This window comes from Haemorhous mexicanus, chromosome 2, assembly GCF_027477595.1.
Source record: "Haemorhous mexicanus isolate bHaeMex1 chromosome 2, bHaeMex1.pri, whole genome shotgun sequence".
Classification (NCBI taxonomy): domain Eukaryota; kingdom Metazoa; phylum Chordata; class Aves; order Passeriformes; family Fringillidae; genus Haemorhous; species Haemorhous mexicanus.
Genome location: NC_082342.1, coordinates 42,285,811 through 42,302,909, shown reverse-complemented (window position 1 = coordinate 42,302,909; position 17,099 = coordinate 42,285,811). Strand labels below are relative to the sequence as shown.

The window sequence follows — 17,099 nt, the reverse complement described above, 5'->3', positions numbered from 1 at the left end:
CGTTGTGCACCTGTGAAGGTTAGGTGCTTTTGCAACAAAATTGAGTTTGTATTTTTAGGAGTCTGGACTCAGGCACCTCCACTTCACCAATATCCTTCTTTATCTCAAGTCTTCTAAGGAAATCAAGCCCTTCACCATAAAACACATCTTGGTACACCAGTCTAGGGGAAGGGAAGCTCCCTGGGGAACAATTTTCGCCAAAGACACAAAGCTATTCCTTTACTATTTGAAGAATCTTCCAATCTGCTCAGAGCAGGAACTGTGCTAGTTTTTAACACACAATGGAATGCTTGCCTTTTCTTCTAACCCAAGAGCAGGAGAGGTCTCTTCAGTTCTGGAGGTCTTTAATCAAGACTTGATACCTTCTGCCAGATGGATATTACAACTGAACAGTAGGCACTGCCTTCAGGACATGTTACTGAGCAAAACATGACATTCTGCTGCACCACGACAGTCAAATTAGCATAACAGTCAGTGCCTCTTCATTTAAAGTCCACAGATTCATAATCTAGGAGTAACACCCACCATTGCAGAATGATGCACTCAGTTCAGGCTGCTGTGAGCTGTAGCCCAACAACACCAATTTCCCGAAGCCAAACTTCTCTGCAAGGTTTGATCTTGAGTTTAAACCGCCTGTAGTGGAAGAAATCATAAACCCATTTCACAGGCTGCTGATAGAGGCTTGCAGATGAGAAAATGCAGTGCTGGATACTTGGTTACTGACTGGCGTAGCTCTGAGGACATGACACAGTAATTACTGTCACTATTCAACTTCAGAGTGGAGCTTAACTTGCTTAAAATATTTGGTTTCTTTCTGTACTAAAGGCCCAGTTCTTCCAAGTGCTTTCTTTGATGGCTCGTTGATTGCAAAGGGTGCAATTGCCATTGCTGCTGTAGCTCCCTGGACAGCAATATTCGTGGGACCTCTTGTGGGCTCTCTCCTAAATTGCATGTTGGGTGTCGAGCACTCGGGAAAGTGTGTGTGTGCCCATTTGTAGGTACCTCAGAGAGCCTTTTACTTCATATGTCTAAGAGCGGATTGGCAGAAGCCTGACAATAAAGTGCATCTAAAAGGAGCAATAAACGCAAGGAAGGAGCTGCATTTTAAGAGGGGGAATTTAATTCCTTAGTGATCGTCGTTCGTGCTTTGACTTCTTTACACAGACAGCAATGTTTATGGAATCACAGAACAGTCTGGGTTGGAAGGGACCTTAAAGAGCATCTGGTTCTAACCCCCGTGTCGAATGGCTCAAAGCCCCGTCCAGCCTGGCCCTGGACACTTGAAGGGCTCGAGCATCCTCGGCTTCCCCGTGCATCCTGTTCCAGCGCCACAACACCGTCACAGTAAAAGGTATCTTCCTTACAGCCAATCTAAGTCTATCGTATAAACATCTACACCACGTAAAGGACTTCTCTGCAAGAGGGCAGGGACAAGTCAGATGTGACTTGCTACCTTATACTGAAACTTAGCCTGATGTTCCTAATACAGCCCCCCCGCATAAAGAGAATGCCCAAGGTTGTCCCTTCTCCTCCGCCTGCCATTGTTTCTATCCTCCCCTGTTACCTCTCCAAGGCTACCAGCCCTCCCTTCTCCTTACCCCCATCCCTCCTCGCCCGGACCCCTTAGCGCAGCCGCCATTGCCACCGAGGCAGCGGCGCCACTGCCCCCGCACTTCCGGCGCCATCATGGCGGATACGCTCTCTATGCCCCTCTCTATGGCCAGCCCTCCCGTGTCTATGGCCCGCCGCGGGGCATTGTGGGGGCCTGGCGGAATTATGGTGGCGGTGTAGGGCTTGGCCGCGCAGGGCGGAGGAGGCCGCGCTGTGAGTGCCCGGGAAAGCGGCAGGGAGGCTGCGGGAGGGGTCTGAAGGCGGAAAGGCGGCTCTGGGGCAGGGGATATCGGGGGGGAGGCGGGCTCGGCGTGGGGCCGGGCTGCGGCCGGGCCTGACGCTGCGGTTTGGATTCCCCAGTCAGGGCGCAGCCTGGCAAGGCCAAGGCAATCCAGCTGCAGGCCGAGCTCCGTAATTCCCTGTTGGCCGATAATTCCTGGTAGTGCTAGAGAGGCTTCTTCAGATATTTCTGAAATCTGAGAGGTTTAAGTTTGAGTCTGGGTCTTTGAAGGCCAAGCTGAATCTAGACTGAGTTAGTCCTGTGAAGAGCGGCTGGGGAAGCTGGGATTGTTTAGCCTGGAGAAGAGGCGGCTCAGGAGAGCGTTATCGCTTTCTGCAAGTGCCTGACAGGAGGTTGGAGTCAGCTGGTTGGGCTCTTTTCCCAGGACAAGAGGAAGTGACCTGAAGTTGTGCCAGTGGGGGTTTCGGTTGGGCATTAGGAAGAATTTCTTCGCCAAAGGGGTGATTGGACATTGGAATGAGCTGCCCAAGGATAGTGGAGCTATTATCCCCCAAAGTGTTTAAGGAAGGACTGAATTTTGGCACTTAGTGCCCTGGTCTAGTTGATAAGGTTGTATTTGGTCACAGGTCCGACTCAACAGTGTCAGAGGTGTTTTCCAACCTGGTTAATTCTGTAACCTTTGAGAAGCAGGGATGCTTTCCAGATGCTTCCTGAAACTACTGCAGCCACACCAGATCTTGTTCTTCACCTGATTTTATGGATCCCCCTGTTACATATAATTAGCACAGGATAAGTTATGGGAGCAACTGACTTTCTTGGATCATGGGTCTGGCAGAATGCATGCCAAGAGATCTAAAATGGCTCACTGATCTTCAGCTGACTGGTACAGCATCACTGAAAAGTGTTGGCTGTCCTTGATTAACAAGCCAATGCTAGTTACCATCTCACTTCTTTTTAAAGATGTTTCTCTCTGTTAATTTTGTTTTTTGAGTAGTTCAGGGGCAGTAACTGTTCTGCCTGATGGGATGTTACTTTAGGCCACACATTATATTATCATTTTGATGCTGAAGTTGGGTATTTTGTGCTCTCATTCAAAGTGACAAACTAACAAAAAAAGCTTGGTTTGGGCTTGCAGGGTCTCCTGGTCCTGTCAGGCAGTGCTGAACACAGTGTGTGCTCCCAGGGTGGCTGAGGCTGGTTGGAGCCTGATTCGCTCTTAGTCACAGAGGAACTGATGGTAGAAATTTGGGCATCTGCCAGTTTGGTTTTTAGGACATGCTGAGTTCCTGCAGTTTCTAGGGGAGAGCTGGTAACGACTTCTCCATTAATCCAAGCTTTTTTCCTTGTGCTTTGTTGATGTTGCCTGGTGTTCCTCAGTGGTTAATGATCAGCACCATCCTAGGCACACTGTGGTCTGTGGTCTCTGTGAGCCAGCGTTCCTGGTGGTGGCACCAGCAATGGTCTGGGGAGTAGTGAAGGGCTCAGCCCAGTAGGCAGTCGTTTTAAAGGGTGGTTTTTCAGGAGGAGAAAGAGCTTAGTTACAAGACTGTACTGCTTGCTTTAAGGATGGGAGATCAGTTCCTGGCTGGTGTTATTTACTTTACAAACATAGCTCCATACTTAAGTCAGTGTCCATTTTCCCAAGCATATTGGAAAAGACTCTATTGTGAAACCTGAATGGATTCTGTCAATGAAACACTACTTAAATTTAGATGATCATGAGCTGAATGACAGCTGGTATGCCAGCTGTATATTACCACTGGGGCTTGTCACTGCTTCTACAGTTGCAGGAGCAGAGTAGCTCCTAAGGAGTGTCTTGCACTGTGAATTGTAGTAAGAACTTGTTTCATCCCTTGATTCTGTAGGAGTGAAGATGACGACAGCAGCCAGGCCGACGTTTGAACCTGCAAGAGGAGGAAGAGGAAAAGGTGAAGGAGACTTAAGCCAGCTATCCAAACAATATTCTAGCAGAGATCTTCCTTCTCATACTAAAATCAAATACAGGTTAGTATCATTTTTTGAGTGTCATGGCAAAGCAAGCTGGGAATGACTGTTATGTTATGCGTGATAGTCTAAAATTTTCTCAATACATCTTGATGTGCTTGACACTGAGCAAGGTTCAGAGATTGTACAGGAGGGCTGAACAAGTGGGCTAAAAGTGAAAGTCTCAAAAGCAGAGCTAGTAGTTCAAATGCATTGCAGGTGATTTGGGGAGGTTTAATTTTAGTGATAATTTGTTGCTGTTTATGTACATGAATTATCAGAAGATGAACATTGGAGACTGAACTTCTTGGGCAGTGAAGTGGAAAGTAAGTTGGCATTGTGGGTGAGCCACAGGGAACACTGTCACTTACAGAGTAGGTTGGGATGAGAGAAGTGAAGTTAAGCACATCTTGAAAGCTGGAAAACCACATCATGTATTTGGCGAAGGACTGTGTGAGGGCATTGAGAGGAGGCAGGGCAGCCATGGAATAGCACTCAGGTAGTGGAATGTGTTGGAAGAGGTGATGTTAAGCTGCAGATGGTTTATGCAGGTCCTGGGAGAAGAAATTTCTTTAACGAATGAGAAAGATAATGTGATCTTGGGAATATTTTCATATGTTTGAAATTAATAATAAATTTTTATCTTTTTGAAAGAGTAAATAAAACCTGGAGTCAGCATGATAGAGTTTAAATTAAATGTGTCAATCTAAAAATGCTCATTTTATCTAATTGATGTTACTCTTGTCAGTGAAATTACTGTTAAGGTTTTACTTATGCTCTTTTTTGTGTAGATATGTACCCTGCCACCTCTTCTCTCCTGCCCCTTTTGTTTTCAACAATATGTATTCATAAGGGAGCTGAGTGTTTTGGAGAATACCAAAACAAGCAACACAAAAAGTGCTGTCAAATGTGTTTTGCTGTTATGGGGAAAATTCCTGGTGGTTTGTTTTGCAAAAAAAGTGTGGTTTGTAACACCAGTCTGTTGCTTTGGAAGAAGTCTGTGGGGGCCGGAATATACAATATATGTTTCAATTCCCTCCTTTTGTGTGAGAGGGAGAGATGGAGGGAGCATCAAGTGTCTTCTGTTCTTCCTTCCAAATACATTATAAAAAGTTGTTTTTGTTAAGTTGCCAGGACTGTATCACTGCAGGAAAAGTCCAGTATTTCAACCCCACTCATGTTTGTGTGCGTAGCACAGGGTTTGGGGAAATTTTGGAGCTCTAACAATGACTCCAAATTCATTTTTTAAATTACAAAAGCAAATTAAAGGCTTTATGATAAAGACTTTGGGCTGTGCACACAATGTGTTTATAATGGCTCACACCTGGGTTTCTTCCAGGTGCTCTTACTTCCAGCACTGGGCTCACAGAGAGCCAAAAGCAATTGCTGCTTGTTTTTATTCACTAGCTCTTTTCAAGATATCCACAAAAATTTCAGCAGCCTCTAGGTGGAATTTAATCTGGCTCAGAAATATGTAGTTCATTGCTTTTTGCCAGTGTGTCATTGTATAAAAGAGGGGTGACATGTATTTACAAGGTGTTTTGCCTGTTGTCCCAACTTTTTTATTATTGGTCATGGTCTGTGCTCACGGAGAAGAAAAGATTCATGGAAAGGATGTTCTAGTCTTGGTCTTATCTGTAAGCCTTAGAGATTGGGTTTGCAGGAGCAGCTTGTTGTGGTAAAACAATGAAGAAAGGTGACCATGATGTTTGTAGATGTCTGCTAGGACACTGGGATTGGACTGCTGGAGAACAGAACATTTCAACATAGTGAAATACAGACAGATGTTACCATCCTGTTTCATAGGAATTTAAGTAAGGTCCTTTCATCCATTCAGGAGCCACCAGGAGGAGCAGGGGTGTGTGGTGTGGCAGGTCTGTGTGTGCAATGCATACATACACAGGAGGGCTCTGCTGAAGAGAGAATAAACATACATTTGCATGGAACCCAGTTCTTATTCCCCATCCTTATCTGTTCAGCCCAGGATTTACTGGCCTCCATGAAAAACTTGCCCCCAGCTGCAGAGTGTCAAACTTCAGGCTTTCTCCTGATTTGTTGTTTTAGACAGACCACTCAGGATGCTCCTGAAGAGGTGCGTAACCGTGATTTCAGAAGGGAGCTGGAGGAGAGAGAACGCGTTGCCGCCAGAGAAAAGAACAGAGACAGACCAACCAGAGGTAAAAACCAAGAAACAAAAATCTAACTCCTTTGTGAAACGTTGCTCTTGCATGAAATTTGGTGTTGTAAGAAGTTTGCAGTTGCAGACAGCATGTCATGAGAGTAGAATTTAAGGTATTGGCCTGATAGTTCAGGGCTGTTGACCTGCAAGGGAATGTCCACTGGCTTTCACGCTGGCTTCATGCTAGCAGAAATCTAGGCCAGCCTGTAGAAAAGCATGCCCAGCTGATGCAGTATAATTGTAATGAATTGGCAACAAGTGTGTACAGCTGATAAAGGGCTTTATTTTGTACTTGGATGAGCAAGACGGGAAGGAGAAAGAGTAATGACTCATCTTCTGCTGTTATAGCACCAGTGTAACAATAAATCTGTTTGAAAGTATGCTTCACATATGGTGAAGTAATAACAAAATCAAAGAGCCTTTTGAGAAATTCTAATTTTTAGTATTAAAGTACAACCTCTTGTACTTTAGGTTTAGGTGTGAAGCTATTGCATGGCTTTCAAATTCACAGAAGAAAGTAGATGTTGTTTGGACCAAACTAGCCAACAGTAATGCTTTGGGATCATCCTAAATGGGAACCCTCCAGTTGGATATATGTAATAAGAATATTTCTCCACATCTGTTTTTTATGGTTTTTTTTCTGATTGAAATAATAATGACTTATAAAAACTTCTGGAGACCAAACTGTAAGTTTGGGATGTTGTTGCTGCTCTTGAGGCTTCCTGGGGGGAGGAATTAACCTGGGCATTATAACTGAGAAGTGAGGGGAAAGTAAGCATAAGCTTGTTTCTCTTACTCTAATGCAAGACAAATTGTGAAGATTTTTGCTTTCTGACACTAGATGCTGTTAAATGAAATGTCTTAGACACTTTTTGGTTTTACTCTTACACCATAGAACATACAACATCATCTTCTGTGTCTAAGAAGCCTCGGCTAGACCAGATTCCTGCGGCAAATCTTGATGCAGATGATCCTCTTACTGATGTATGTATTTTTTTTTCTGTCTTCTTCCCTTTTGTTACCCTGCCTTAAGGATTTGCTGTTAATGCTATATGTACTTCTTGGCTGCCTAAATATTTCAGACAGGTTCCAACATGTTTTCCTTTTACAGCTTCTGTACTGTGGTGAAAGTCCAGAGTGGTTCAGAGGATTCTGATCCATGCTGTAATGGTATTCTTGGAAAGCACAAAAATACCACTTACAGTATGGGGAATTACCACTGGCTCAGTAAGAATTCCCCAAGAGTAGAACTGTTGAGGTACTTGCAAATGACAGTCTGCATGAGCCACTAATTCTTGCCTCTGACTGTGCTTCTTATTGCTGATATCTAGGAGTTAAGTCAAAGGCTTGACAATAAGCTCTGGGTTTTGTAATCCTGTGGTTTTTGGTTCCAGCGGTACTGGACAAGTTAATCAGGCACACAGAATGACTTGTATCACAATGATTAGAGAGTGACTGAGGGCACTCATTCTCTAGAGTCTGTCAATTACATAGCATTTTTAATTCCAGTTATCCCAAAAGCACAAACACATTTTTCTTTTGACTTTACTATAAAAGAGCAAAAACCCTATTTGTATTGTATTTGTTGCTACCCAAGTATTTCAGAAATCAGCCAGCAGCAAATTGTAGCCTTAGCTGGGCAGCCCAGGGCCATTTTTTATTAAATTAAGTGAGCAAGCTGATTCTTGCTTTCCGTTTGTTACTATTAGGAAGATGATGAAGATGAGGACTTGGAAGACAGTGATGACGATGACACTGCAGCCCTTCTGGCTGAACTGGAAAAAATCAAGAAAGAACGAGCTGAAGAACAAGCTCGAAAGGTAAAATCTCACACATTAAAAAGCACTTGTTTTTTTTGTGAGCTAATGTCTATTAAAACTGGTGTGCCTTAAGTACTTGGGATGAGTGAGAACTGGTAAACAAAGTGCTGTTCAGACCTCCTCTCAGATATGATGGATTTGTTTTTCTGTCTAATAATTATTGATTTTTTTTTTTTTCTATATAAGACATACTGAACATTTTACTCTCTGAAACATTTTATTCCCTTTTCCTACACTTTGTACAGGGAGTGAGTCAAGGTAATCTTGATTTCATGTGTAAGCCTTCTGCACTCAGCTATCATATCAAAGGATATAGTGGCATTAGTGAGCTGCATACAATCCAGCGTAATTTTGTTTGTTAACTAGCTTGTATGAAACAAGAAATACTATTTTTATTTATGAAAATAGTATTTTTATTTATTTATGCTTTTTGGTGCTGCTTCTTATGGCTGCAGGTTTTATGCAGTAGTTGTCCTTTTACAGCCTTGGTGCTGCAAGGAGCACCAGTTTGAACTGTAAGACCAGAACTATTTTCATGTCATTATACACAGGCAAATTCATTTGACAGTTGTCTCTGCAAAATAACAGCAATGACAATACAGTAGTCTTTTCAGAAACTCAATTCACATGTAGCTTTCATACCTCTCTTATAATCTCTCTCTCTCTATATCATGTTCTGCCATTGAAGAGGGAGGAAAGTCCCTGTAGTTACAGATGTTTTCCTGTGAGTGGGACTCAATCCTATGCTAGTGGTCCTTGTGTAAGATGGATTGTTGGGATGAAGTGCATTCACAAAATTCCTAACTCTTGATTTGACTTCTAGGTACTGGAAGTTTGGACTAGTTTCTGGGAGTGGTTTGTGTTGTCAAACTTAACAAGTTTTAGGTTTGTGTTGGGTACTGGTTCTAACATTGTATTGCAACAGAGTCTAGAGTCCAAGTATTTCATCTGCACTGCTGAAACACTCTCCTCTGGTGGTGCAACAGAAGCAGTGGAAGTGTGCAGCATTTCCTCATCTGCTCTTATTTATTACTAAATGCTTTCTCTTTTTGAGTAGGGCTTAAATAATTTTAGTGCTTTTGTGAAACTTTGGTTCCTTCACCTGGAGTGCTTTTGTATGTTTTTATAGGTATACTCTCCATTAGTGTAAAACAAAACAAAACCCCCAAACCATCAAAAAGTCTGTCAGAAAACCAAGCCACCCGTCACCTGTGTATAAACTTATCTGAGGTATTTTTTTAGAACATGCTAAATAAACACATTAGATGCTGATAAGGACACTAATCAAAGGCTGTTCTGACAACATAATGTTTTAGTGCCTCTGAACTACTTGCAGCCTTTCCTATAGCTTAACATACACATTCATAGTGTAGTGTTTTTCATGAATGCTTTGCTGTCAGTGAACAGGGCTGAGCTTCCAGCAGACACCAGGAGAGGATAATGTTTTAGCTGCTGTTGGCAGCATTGTAGTTGTCAGCCTGTTCTTGCCTAACAATATAAAAATTTACCTTTAGAATCAACAAGGCCTGTAAAACGAGTGAGCTCTGCAGTTTTGCACCTGAATAGTATGCAAGGCTAAAAGCTGTACCCTGCTGCTTCATTGCAGAAGCTGTGCTGTACAAGACTGTTGCTACTTGATTGCCCATCTGGCCTGTGAGAGTCTTCTGCATTAAAGGATGTCTGAAAGCATCTCTTGTGTCTTTATCTAGGCATTTGAGGCACATCATGAAGCAATGAATTTGTCTTTTATAGTAACAACATGGTGAAAATTACTTAAAAACACTGTCAGCAATTCGACCGTGTATTCCTATGTGAAATGTACTAAACTACAAATTAAGTGTAGCCATGTGTAGGAAAGATTTTGACTTCAGTTGTCCTTGCATAGTTCTTATAATGAAATTGTAGGTCTGTGTGGATTTTCCACTTTGCTTGATAGTTGAAGTTATGCATCAAGATTAAACAGCATAACTTGTCGCATTTCAGTGTAGAAAACTTGCATTAGGAAAATAAGTTAGTAAATTGCAACTCGGATAGCCAAGTGCTTGCTTCTTTTATCCTGAGTGGAAAGTAAGAATATCATCTCTCTGAAATTCTAATTTTGTCACTAGAGGGTGCTAAAAGCCACGAAGTATTTGGGATAGCACTTGTTTTGTTTTGCTGTCTCTTACAGGTATTATATGTTACTTTCATGGATGTTCTCCTTACCCAGCAGCAGGGCTTGTAATGTCCAGTGCTGCATGCATACTGAATAAAATCGTGTTTTTTATTTGCAGTAGTGCCCACTATTGCAGACTCAGAATCTAGACCTGCAGTGTTCACAGGTAGTCTCTCTTTAAAATTGGCATCTTCAATAAATAGAGTGTTCTGTACAGGTACCTGGAACTTTATTTTCTTGTGGTTTTTTGAGGAATAGGAAACTAAGACTACTTTGATGGAAAAAGTAAAAGCCAGAGTGGGCCACAGCCTTGGAAGGAGTCTTTAGGGGTAAGGGTCATCTTTGGAAAGAAGTCTTCTGTTTGTTGGCTTTAGTGTGCAGTCTGTTTAGCTTATGCCTTGTTTTCCACGGCTTTGGTATAAGGTGTTACTGGCTAAGCATTTTAGAGTTATTTTATATAAAATCCTTTTCCTTTAAGGTGCATGTTATTTCATGTTACTATGTACTGCAAGCCATGATTTAGACCTAATTTTGTAAGTAACCTTGTATTAATAATTCAGATGACTTCAGGATAGCATTTTATGTAAAGTCTTAGCTGTGCAGTTGCTGTTAATCCAAATCCAGGTACAGGAATGCTTTACCTGCTGAAATGCTGCTGTCCCAGGTAGATAATGTTGGTAAGCCAGTGGCCAGGCAAAGAGAAACTGTGGAGTGAATGCCTGTTCCCTCTTCACACTGATCATCATTCTCTAACCCCATTGTTACACAGACAGATTAATGTGTCTCTTCTTGTCATCTTCTTGGAACATCCCAGGGTCTTAACAAGATTAAGTGGATAAACTACTGTAATATATCCCAAACCTGTGCCATATGTAGATTTTTCTCTGATACTTTAGTTATTTTGATTTATTAAAATGCTGGTCCAATTACTTCTGAGACTTCATTTAGAGTAAAGTGTATTTTTGTTAGTAGTCTTCACCATCATTTTGGCGTCCATTATTTGAGTTGCCATTAAACAAGAAGGGCTTCTTTCCAAATGCATATGTGCTGAAATAGCAGTTAAAACCAAAATGTGAGAATCTGCTTTTTACAGGGCATCCTGTTCTCTGTTAACTTCCCATATAGGTATCGCAAATTTCCATAGAAATCCTCTAAATCTAATTTTGACAATATTAGAGTCTAAGAGATTCTAATGGCTTGTCAGTCAAATAAACAGTTCCTCTCAAAGCTTGTTAACTTCTCAAAATGCTTAGTTCCCTGAAGTTATCTAGAATCATTAAATAAATACTATGAATGTTTTTAAAAAATTGTTTGAGAGTGGGAGTCCTCCTGACATCTCCTCTACAATTGTAATATCAGATTGTTTCTAGTAGACACTAAACTGACCAGGAAATTCTAGTTTTGAAAGCCCTTTCTGTGGAATTATTCTAGGTCTGTATAAACTGTACAAACACTAAATCAGTGTCTGTGTTAACCATCCACAGATGGGTTTCAGGAAACATTTCAATATTCTAAATTAAGCTTTACAATGCTCTTCTTTTTCAGTTTTCAAGTCTTCCTTAGAAAGTAAGTTGAAAAAATTAAAAAGAAACTTCAAACCAGTGAGCAGTTGAATGTATGTGTGCAGTTCTGGCAAGCCTGTTTTAATATCCAGTCATTCTTTGCTTTGCTTCTGAGAGCAGAAAAAATTTTAATTTTTCTTAACAGTTTTATTTCACTAAGTTTCTCTATAACTGAATATATTACTTTACCCGTGGTCAGAGTAAATCTTAGCTCTGCCCCCTGTTTTAGCCATGTCACAGGCTTTCAAATAATACATCAGAAAATGAGTCATGATATCTATTAACCTTTTCACTTAAATCTCAAGGGTCTGACTAAAACTAGAAGATGAAATCAGTGATTAAGAAAATTTCAGTGAAAAGGCAAAAGCACATGGCAGAGTATGTTTCTTCATTCAGTGTTTGTGACATGCCAGGAACACCTTAAACCTTGACAAGAACTAGTGGTAACATCCCTTTCCTTGTGGACAAAATCATAACAAAGCTGTGTGTGGACACTGCCATTGTGATTACTTGGTGCTCTTTGTTTTTGAAGTTTTAATTAATTATTTGAATCTCTGTGTTGCACAGAGTTAGTAACTTGCACAGCGTCAGATAACTGGGGTGTGTCTATGCATTCTTGAATTTCATTCCCTGCTGCTAAAGGCAGTGCTGTCATAGTTTGTCATTCAAAAATTACCATTTAAATCAGGTTATGCAGTTTATATTTCTTAACTTTTTTTCAGCCTTCGATGAAACTTGCTATTTCAGGTTTTCTTTCAGCTGCTCAACATCTATAAAAACTGAGTAGGATAAATAACTTTTATACAGTGGAGTCATTTGGGGAATTTCAGCACTTTCTGTAAAAGTAATCTTGCTCTGTGCTAAGGGTAGGAACTATGCTCAAAATAAACATGGTAACGATGTTTTTCTTTCCTTTGCAGTCAGAAACAGATATGCTAAGGAAAGAAATTCCCAAGATTGTCTCTACCACTTATTTTATCTGCCACTTCCCAGTCCTCTGCAACTGTAGTTGACTTAAGCCAGTGCAGTTTTTTTGCTAGCAATAGTCAGCTGTAGACAGAATTCAGTTGAGCCAGAAAAGCCAAGTTGTTGGGGCAGTGTACAAGTTGTGTCTCATAGCCTGCATGGTGGTGCAGTGGAGATGCAGTCAGTAGAGCCTGGAGTGTGGTTGGTCTCCTGTGTCATAATTTAGTGCTCACACTAATTTAGTGTGAGCACTAAAAGCTGTCTTGGCTCCCTCTAGTATCCTCTAGGTCTCTGCCAAGATGTGAGCTCAGGTGCCTTTGGGACCATGTCCAGCTGTTGGTGTCTTAATCCAGAGCTAAATCCCTCTTTTAGTCTTACACTAGTGCTTGTAGTATAACACTTCTTAAAAGTGTTATTTCAGCTTTGATTTTTTTTTTTCTATCATCACATTTTGTCACTTAATGCTTTTCTTTGTTATTAGAAAACTATGTTAGGCTGATTGAGGCTGAAGAATATTATGTGGGTTATATCAAAGCAGATAAAGGTTAGGGTGATGTGTAACATGCCTTTTAGAAATCTTAGTATAGAAAATTAGAATGTGCATCTGTGTGTAGGAAGTACATGGGAGTACTGTATGCCTGTTTTTTATGATTCTTAATATTGGCTTTATCTTTCTCTAGTGGTTCTGAATATTTGCCATTCAAATGACTGAGTGCTTTTTGCTTCTCTTCATGCATGGTGGAGAGTGCTGGAGTCGTCTGCTTTGTAGGAATTGATGAGATTAAATCTGAAATGGGGAAAGGGAGGGAAGAGGAGCTGCAGTTCTTCTTGAAGAGGTGCTGGCTGACTCCAGTCGATTTTTGACCACTAAAAAAAATCATATGTGAAGTGCATTGTAGTTCTCTGTATGTCAGTGGTGTGTGGATGCGTTTTCATGCATCATAAAAACCCAAACCTAAATAGTAATGACTGCTTCAGAAAAGGTCATGCACGATGCACAGGTTCAGTAACTTTGAATCATGGCTGAAGTTAATGTCTGTGCTCTACCTGCCACCTTCAGAAGAGTTCACCCGGACTCCAGCTCTAAAATGAGAAACTGCTGCATCTGTTTGCATATAGAAGCTTGGAACAAGTTCTCTCCACAGAGCCATTTTTCAATAAAGGACTATTAATTTCTTACAATGGTTTTAGTAGTGCTGCCTTCTCTTGATTAGGAATTTTTGGTTTGTAGCCTTTTCATTTGCTCTTGGTGTTTTTCCCTGGCCTGTTGTGTTTTCAGGGCCTCACTTTTAATGGAGCATTGCAGATTAAAGTTAGTGGTGCAGAGCCCACCTCATTTTGGACCACACAGAGAAAACTTCACATTCTTGCATCCAACTGTAAATTTGCTAATGGTCATAAGCAGTATCTGATCACCTCCTGGGAGCTTTCTGGAGATCAGTACTGGGTTTTTGCTTGTTCCAGTATCCAAGATTTTGCTTGGTTTCAAAACAGTGCTTTGCATGCATGTGCTCTACAAAAATCTGGGGGCTGCTGGACTTCAGGTGGGAACACATGGCAACAGACTGTGGTAAATGGGATTTCATGGCTCCTGGATCTTCCATGTTATGTGGAAGGAAGATGGTAAATCAAAGGTTGGCATTCTGTGCTTAAGCAGCTGCGTACATTTCTTGTCTCTGATCCACAGAGAAAAGTATAATTTGAGTTTATATTTCTAACATGGGAGGAAATTGCTTTTCCATATCAAATATTTTTGTTCTCCATGTTTCCATACTTACTGGGGTGATAATAACAGAAGTCGGACTGCAAATGTTAAATTTAGAGCTGTTTGAAAATTTAAAACCTCAGTTGATTTGTGTTAATAACTTCTAATTGTTGTGGTTTGTATTAAAGCTCCATGGATACAGTAGCAGGAAAGAGCAAGTTTTTCCAAGGCATATATGTTAAGAAGGGCATTACAGGGCTTGTCTTGAAGCTGTGCTTTGCTTTTGAGCAATTTGCCCTTCTGGGGAGCTTTTCCCATCCCACTGGCAATTAATTGCAGCTGGTTCTACATTTTGTGAGAAGCAGTGTAATGGTAGGTGTTTTTTCATAACTAAAACTTGAGTAGATTTTGAAAAGTAAAATCTTTACCAGTGATCCTGCATCATCTGCTATTTGTGTGTCCATTGAATCCATGTTCTTAAGAAAGCTGAGGTATTTTAAAAGAAAATTTTATAGAATGACAGAATGATTTGGGTTGGAAAGGACCTTGAAGGTCATCTACTTCCAACCCCCTTGCTGTGAGCATGGACACCTTCCACTAGACCAGGTTGCTCAGAGCTCCATCCGGCCTGGTCCTAAACCCTTCCAGGGATAGGGCATCCATCCAAAATTTTACATGCCTGATCAATTTAATGCAAAAATACTGTAAATTATAGGTCATAATAAATAACTTAGTATTGATTGAATGTTTGAAGCTAGGGAACTCTGGCTAGCATCATCATCACATTTAGCATTTAAATTTGTTAACTCCAGCAGCAAGGAAGCTGTTTCCTCTCTTGGGATCCTGTAGAAGTCCTCAGCAATTAATTTTCTGCAGGCTTTTTTTTTGTTTGTTTGGTTTTGTTTTTGTTTTTGTTTCCCCAGCTTGGGTAAAAACCCTAACCTCATGATCTCTTTGTTTTTAGTCTATATAATTTTTAAGTGATTTGATGGTTTGATTTTCCTGCAGTGCTAATGAAGCTTCAGTTCATTTTTTAACCATTTTTAACCATATTCATTGTCTTCAGACCATACTTCAGAGTAGGAAACCTACTTAGTCATCCTAATTTAAAGAATTACTTTCTTTCCTACTAGTTCTTTCATCAAAGAACACTCCCTGTAAAATTTGTGGAAGCTTGTGGAAAAATATGTAAAATTAATACTAAACAGTAATTTTCAAGTCTGTAAACATTTAAGTCACTAGATGTGCTAACAGAGCTTGAAAGTGTGGGCAGTGAAATTACTTTGTGTTACTTGTAGTGCATTGCTTCACTTAGGCTTGAGTTATATGCATTTGACAGTATAAGGGCAAGAAAATTTGTCTGCTTCTTAATATTGAAACTCTTAAATAGTCTTATGACATCCTGTGTTCATTTCACTGTGGGGTTCTCAGTATTCTTTTTAATTGGTCCCTAGGGAAGTTGTAGTTGTAAAATCCAAACAGCTGCTGAAAATAGAGAAGTTTTAATATGCTGTATGTTTTCTTCTGCCTACTGAATATTGTATGATGTACTGTGTTTTCTCATGAGGATAAAGAAAACGTTTTAATGTGTGTACAGTTTTTAATATAATAAATATGTATATGGTAAAGGTAGAATTCACCTGAATATTTGATGGCGCATCAGAGCTAAGTAGAGCCGATATGCGTGTTGCTTGTTTGACAGTTTATTAGCAAAGTCAAGCTCTGTAGAGTATCTCTGCTTCTGTCCTTAATCTCCTCATATACAAGTGCCAAACACTCTGAAAAATCTGAGCTAAGAATTAAAGCTCCATCTGTGTGAGTGTTCAAAGCTAAATAATGTGTATCTCTACCAGCTAGAGGAGAAAAGTGGCCTAGAAAAATAATATATCCATTTCTGGTTCTCAGGAGCAAGAGCAAAAGGCTGAAGAAGAAAGAATTCGGATGGAGAACATCCTGAGTGGTAACCCACTGCTGAACCTCACTGGGCCAGCACAGCCTCAGGCAAACTTCAAAGTTAAAAGGAGGTACTGTCAGTCTGTTCGGTGGCACCCATCACCTTGCTGACTCTCGCTCTTCAGAGTCAGAAAGTGTTATCACTGTAGCTGGTTTCTATTTCCTTCCTCAGATCTTGTCACAAGTGTGTAGGAGATAGCTTGGGGTAGAATAATAGATCATCTTTTCTGAAAGACTAAAATCTAATCCTGATGACTAGTTGTTCTGTCAGAGGGTCAAACTCTATTTATATGTTTTTGTATATCTCACCTAATTTTCATACAAGCTTACTGAAATGAAAAACTTCTGTTTTCAGGTGGGATGATGATGTTGTCTTCAAGAACTGTGCCAAGGGGATAGATGAAACAAAAAAGGACAAAAGATTCGTCAATGATACTCTGCGATCAGAGTTTCACAAAAAGTTCATGGAAAAATATATCAAGTAGTACAGTTTTATGTGCAGTAGTGCAGAAGGACTTGGTAGGTCGTGGCTGTTCCCTCCCTTTCCCTCAGAATTTAAGTCTGAATGTTTGGTCATGGATTCTCAAATGCTTTTCCAAGATCAGCAACAGCTTCATAATTAAGTGCTATGTATCTGGAGTTTTTATTCCTGCATATTGTTTTCCTTTACAGTTTAATTAAACCAGTTTGTGTCACATGAATGTTCTATTTCTTCATTGCGTGTTTACTTTTACTGTCCACCTGTAAATGGTAAAAGAGAGAAGCTGTTTTGCAATAAATACTGCTGATCATTTAGATTGCTTTCCAAAATGCCCTGGATTTGTAGTGATGATGGTTTATAACTTACACAACTTAGATAAATGTCAGTATTAATCAAAGGTGAGCAAGAGCTGAGTATGGGAAGCAGTGTGAGCTGAAAGGAGC

At 40.5% G+C, this 17,099-nt stretch overlaps 1 protein-coding gene across 1 annotated transcript; it reads left to right on the top strand.

Annotated features, from left to right (window-relative positions):
• Positions 1-1,683: 1,683 nt before the first annotated feature.
• On the top strand, positions 1,684-16,876 carry CWC15 (CWC15 spliceosome associated protein homolog). The gene is made up of 7 exons (XM_059838577.1): positions 1,684-1,824; positions 3,718-3,856; positions 5,900-6,012; positions 6,910-6,998; positions 7,724-7,834; positions 16,128-16,246; positions 16,531-16,876. Exons 2-7 carry the CDS (start codon positions 3,726-3,728, stop codon positions 16,658-16,660), a joined length of 693 nt encoding a protein of 230 aa, XP_059694560.1. The 5' UTR covers positions 1,684-1,824; positions 3,718-3,725; the 3' UTR covers positions 16,661-16,876.
• Positions 16,877-17,099: the final 223 nt, after the last annotated feature.

What these genes read in the sequence shown, in the direction of transcription:
- CWC15 (XM_059838577.1), top strand. Translation starts at nt 3,726, where the DNA reads ATGACGACAGCAGCCAGGCCGACGTTTGAACCTGCAAGAGGAGGAAGA. An exon ending in CAGAGACAGACCAACCAGAG is followed by an intron (nt 6,013 to 6,909) that starts GTAAAAACCAAG and finishes CTTACACCATAG; the next exon opens with AACATACAACATCATCTTCT. An exon ending in CTGAAGAACAAGCTCGAAAG is followed by an intron (nt 7,835 to 16,127) that starts GTAAAATCTCAC and finishes TCTGGTTCTCAG; the next exon opens with GAGCAAGAGCAAAAGGCTGA.